This window comes from Carya illinoinensis, chromosome 2, assembly GCF_018687715.1.
Source record: "Carya illinoinensis cultivar Pawnee chromosome 2, C.illinoinensisPawnee_v1, whole genome shotgun sequence".
Taxonomy (NCBI): domain Eukaryota; kingdom Viridiplantae; phylum Streptophyta; class Magnoliopsida; order Fagales; family Juglandaceae; genus Carya; species Carya illinoinensis.
Genome location: NC_056753.1, coordinates 10,755,313 through 10,760,354, shown reverse-complemented (window position 1 = coordinate 10,760,354; position 5,042 = coordinate 10,755,313). Strand labels below are relative to the sequence as shown.

At 37.1% G+C, this 5,042-nt stretch overlaps 1 protein-coding gene across 1 annotated transcript; it reads left to right on the top strand.

The window, feature by feature from the left end:
• Positions 1-1,243: 1,243 nt before the first annotated feature.
• On the top strand, positions 1,244-4,472 carry LOC122300097 (probable inactive purple acid phosphatase 29). Its single transcript, XM_043110499.1, has 4 exons — positions 1,244-1,923; positions 2,455-2,846; positions 3,006-3,456; positions 4,169-4,472. The coding sequence occupies exons 1-4, from the start codon at positions 1,635-1,637 to the stop codon at positions 4,201-4,203; spliced, it is 1,167 nt and encodes a 388-aa protein (XP_042966433.1). The 5' UTR covers positions 1,244-1,634; the 3' UTR covers positions 4,204-4,472.
• The last annotated feature ends 570 nt before the right edge of the window (positions 4,473-5,042 follow it).

Genomic DNA, 5,042 nt, shown 5'->3' with positions numbered 1-5,042 from the left:
GTATATTCTCATATAGGAATTATACAAAATTTTGAGACTATAGGAAAAAATTAAAGAGATATTTCTAAATATATTAAAATTTTATAGAGTATACAGAGATGATTTTTTTGAGAGGGCCTTTTTCTATATTTGTAAAATTATAATTAAAAACTACAATATGCTGATTTTTTATAAAATTTTGGAGGGAGCCATGGCCTCCCTTAGATGCATATAGTTCCTGATCCACTGTTATGATAGATTATTAAATGATAAAAGTCATATAAAACTTGAATAGATTAATACTCGCAAAAAAATTCAATAAAATATGCCATATTGATTCATTTAATTTATTATCTCATTCATTTTTTTTTTTATTTTATAATCTATTTTATTTATTATTTTTTGAATGAAAAATAAGAAACTGAGAAAAAAAGAAAACCTCTAGTTGAGTTAAGCCAAGCCCAATCGAGCACTTAGCTTGATTACAACTCAATATCCAAGCAAAACTTGAGTTGAAATTTATAAACAGGCTTTTACATAGGAAAATGATGAACTTATTTTTTATTTACAATTTGTATATAATTATGTAGAAAAATAATATTATTTTAAATTTTATTTTGAATTTATTAATAATTTAATGTGTTTCAATATAATATAAAAATATTATTATATTTAAAATTATTTATAAATTATAAATAAGTTGATGGGGGTATCATTATCCTTTTACATATGCCAAGCTCAAGCCCAGTTTTGAGATATTTGAGCAGAGTTTGGACGGTCTCAATTCGCGCATCTCGGCTTGAATGCAACCCTAACTAAGTCCTGTTGCACTGGGTTTCCAAGTACGTGGGAGGCAGTCTCTAAAAAACATGGGCAAGGCAAGTTGGCATCAGCAACGCACACAAAGATCTAGCCTAGATCGTGCATGCTCCGCGAAGCATCAATTGGGTCCTTTTTTTTTTCCTAAAAAAACATGTGTTTCTCCCTCGTACTTCCTGTTAGGCAAAGACCATTAACTGGTCTCCAATCGGAGTTGGATTTGCCAACGTTGGAAATGACGCGTGGTCTCCTTCCCTCAATCTTTTCATGTCCAGTGGGTCCTTTCATTTAATTTTGTTAGATTCCTTTTTCGCCCTCATCCTACTTTGTTAGGTGAAATCATTACTCTTGCATTTATATACCACTTAAATGTGAGAAGAACGTATGTGTACGTAAATCTACAGAAACATACGAGCAAAAGGTCGAGGTTAAGTAAAGGAACGAACAAAATAAAAACATCGAGGAGGGGTCATTTCTGAAGATAAAAACAAAAATCTCGACTTGGAAGTAGATAGGTATAGAGCTGGCTCAATATTTAACAGCGAGAATGCTTTCCTTATAAAACGAGTACCCAGAATTACATTAATTGATTGATTTTTTTTTTTTTTTTTTTTGGAGTACGATTTGAGGGAATAGAATTATAGGATGAGATGAACAAAGCGGAGGGGGAGAGATCCTTGGTCAACCATCTTCAACTATAAAATCAGCGCAGCGAGTGTGAGCTTCACATGCAATTATTGCTGGTAACGAAGGGGCGAAGTGGGCAGTGAGAGAGGAGTGTTTTGAAACAGAACTCGTGTCGTTAGGGAACAGCCGTAGCTGTAAGTTGTAACGAAATGAAGAAACCATTGGTACTAATCGTGCTTCTTTTTTCTCTCTATTTGCTTCCGATCTGGGGCTTTGCTGCGAAACAACAACAGCAGCAACAACCGCAACAGCTGCGGTTTGGGAAAGATGGGGAGTTTAAGATACTGCAGGTGGCCGATATGCATTATGGGGACGGCAAGACCACGCCTTGCGAGGACGTGCTTCCCAGCGAGTTCCCCACTTGCTCTGACCTTAATACCACAGCCTTTATCCAGCGGATGATCCTCGCCGAGAAGCCCAATTTCATCGTTTTCACCGGTAATTTTTTTTTTCTTTAAGCTTTGTTTTCCCCTTGATTTTATTTCAATTTCTGGATGTTTCGAATTCTTCCTTGTTTTCAATCTATTGAGAACATACTTCTCAATTTCTCTGATTCGTAATCTTTCTAGAATTCCTAATTCTCTTTCTATTTCTGAGTATTGTAGAAATACATTATAAATTGTGCTACAATGTTTTACCTGTTGTATGTTGCTTCCGATCGCACAATTTCCGGGGTGACTCATTACTAGTAACCAATCGGGCTATTTGAGAAGCTACCCAGTATTTGCTTCATCCAACTGCTCAAAGTTTGCTCTTTTACTTTGAACTTGAGAACATAACAATACTAAACTCAATTTTATGCTTGCATAAGTTCTTCATTAAACAAACAAAACAATGTTATGACATCATCTGCTAATCTAAGCATATATCCTTTTCGCTTCCCCAGTTCACCACATGAAACTTTCTTGAGCTTGTTAAGCCTGGTTATGGATCCAACTCAGCCAGTGCAATTTAAACATCTTGCTACAGGGGACAACATCTTTGGGTTTGACGCAACGGATCCAGCCAAGTCTTTGAATGCTGCCTTTGCACCAGCAATCTCATCCAAAATCCCATGGGCTGCTGTTTTGGGGAACCATGATCAGGAATCCACCCTCTCAAGGGAAGGTGTGATGAAACATATAGTTGGCTTGAAGAACACACTGTCTCAAGTCAATCCTGTGGCTCATGTTATTGACGGTTTTGGGAACTATAACCTCCAAGTTGGTGGGGTTGAGGGCTCTAGTTTTGAGAACAAGTCCGTTCTCAACCTGTATTTCCTTGACAGTGGAGATTACTCCACGGTCTCCTCAATCCCTGGCTATGGTTGGATCAAACCCTCTCAGCAACTTTGGTTTGAACGTACTTCCAAAAAGCTTCAGGTACTGACCTCACTTTGTATTCAGTTGGAAGAGTATGGAATCATAAGAAACCTGTAATAATCAGCAGATCAAGCAACTGTGGTAGCCAGTAATCATGCCTAGATCTTTCAATTTCTGACATATGACAATCTATTTATTAAGAATTTCATTTCATTGCAGAGGGCATATATGGACAAGCCTGAGGGTCAGAAAGGACCTGCTCCCGGGCTTGTGTACTTCCACATCCCATTGCCAGAATTTGCAAGTTTCGACTCGACAAACTTCACTGGTGTGAAACAGGAAGGCATCAGCTCTGCTTCTGTGAACTCTGGCTTCTTCACGACCATGCTAGCTGCTGGAGATGTGAAGGCAGTTTTCACTGGCCACGATCATCTCAATGATTTCTGTGGCCAGCTGACTGGTATACAACTGTGTTATGCTGGAGGATTTGGATACCATGCTTATGGGAAGGCTGGATGGGCAAGGAGAGCAAGGGTGGTGGTAGCGAACTTGGAGAAAACAGAAAAGGGCAGTTGGGGAGCAGTAAAGTCAATCAAAACATGGAAGCGCCTTGATGATGAGCATCTGACTCCTATTGACGGACATGTCCTTTGGAGCAAGACTTCTGCTGGTAAGGTTTTCATAAATTCCTTAGATGCTTTTTGTTCCATGGTTTATCCCCAGATATAGAGAAAGCATTCATAGGAAATCCTTGCCGTGCTATTTAAGTCATGTATATTGAGACTAACTTGACATATAATGAGAATGTGCTTCCTCTTATGCTCCAAAACACTAGCATAACATTTGTTGAATTGGCAACTATTAAAACTGTTTTGCATACATCGATTGTTAACTTGATATCAAACACTACTTCCACTGTCTTTTATGGTAATGATAGGAAGCACTACTTCTACGGTCTTATATGTTGATTATTTCCACAGAATCCCTGAATGTACAATGTACAGGAAACTTTTCCGAGCATGAGCTTCATAGTTCAACTTGATGAATCATCCCATATTCTAGGACGTTCATTTTCAAAAAGCTCTGCAGATGTTTAAGTTAGAACTGTTGGCTGCAATGACTTGCAACCCTAATTCAAACTTTTGACATTTTGTTTTTGGTAATATCATGGTATTGGAATTGTGCAGTTTGTAGTGTTGAAACCTTTACTACGCTTATACCAAAACATATTACTCATGCTTATACCTTAGGTTGCTGTGTACTGAAATTTATCTTTTTGTACCTGTTAAAATGTACTTGTTAAATGGGCATATATGCATCACTGTTTTCCGTTACCTGTCATCTGCTTTCCTCATTTTCTTATCCTATTTTGCTCTTGACAGGTAGCCGTAGAAGAAAACATATTGGTGGCCCTTGAGTAACTGCCATATGAAAAACCATATTTATATAGTTCATAGCTAACTTGGTCTTAAGGAGGAAAGCTTTGGAAATGGTTTTATGGGAACAATCTCATTTGAGGAAAGCTTTGGAAATGGTTTTGAGGGAACAATCTCATTTGTTGAACAATAAATATATCTAATGATTTTGTCTGGCAATGTATTGACAAGTATTGAAACTATAGGAGGTTATGTAAAAGAGCCTGGAATAATGATGTTATAAAGGAAGTTGAGTGATTGAGGTCCTTAATTTGAGGTTATTGTATGCCATAAAATTGTGTTTTAAAAAAAAAAAAAAATAGAAAAAGATCACCTGTCCATGAGTGACCTCTTCCTAATTTTATTAAAAAAACTCACTTATGTCGGAAGAATATTGTGGTAACAAAAACATCCCAATTTCAAATGTAAGATCCAACCCCACAAAATACTAGTATCAAATGTAGGGAAATTCCAACTATCCAAACGTAAAAAACCTCTTAAGTCTTCCTGTAACAATATCTTTCCCAAAGAAATCCAGAGACCCACCATTAGAACCAAGTTTAGCCAAAAAATCAGTGATCATATTTGCCTCTCTAAATACCAATTTAAAGTGAACATTAATCTTCTTAACAAGACATTGAGCTTCTTCCCAAAAATCTCAAAGGTATCAATAATTATAAACACTTGAGAGAAACCATCCCACTATAACACTAGAATCGAACTCTATAACGAAGTTCCTCAACCCAAGTTGCTTGCACATTCGATGGCTGTCAATAACGGCTTGACATTCCACAATAGTATTCATGGCTTGACCATAGCAATGAGCAAACCCACCCAAGAC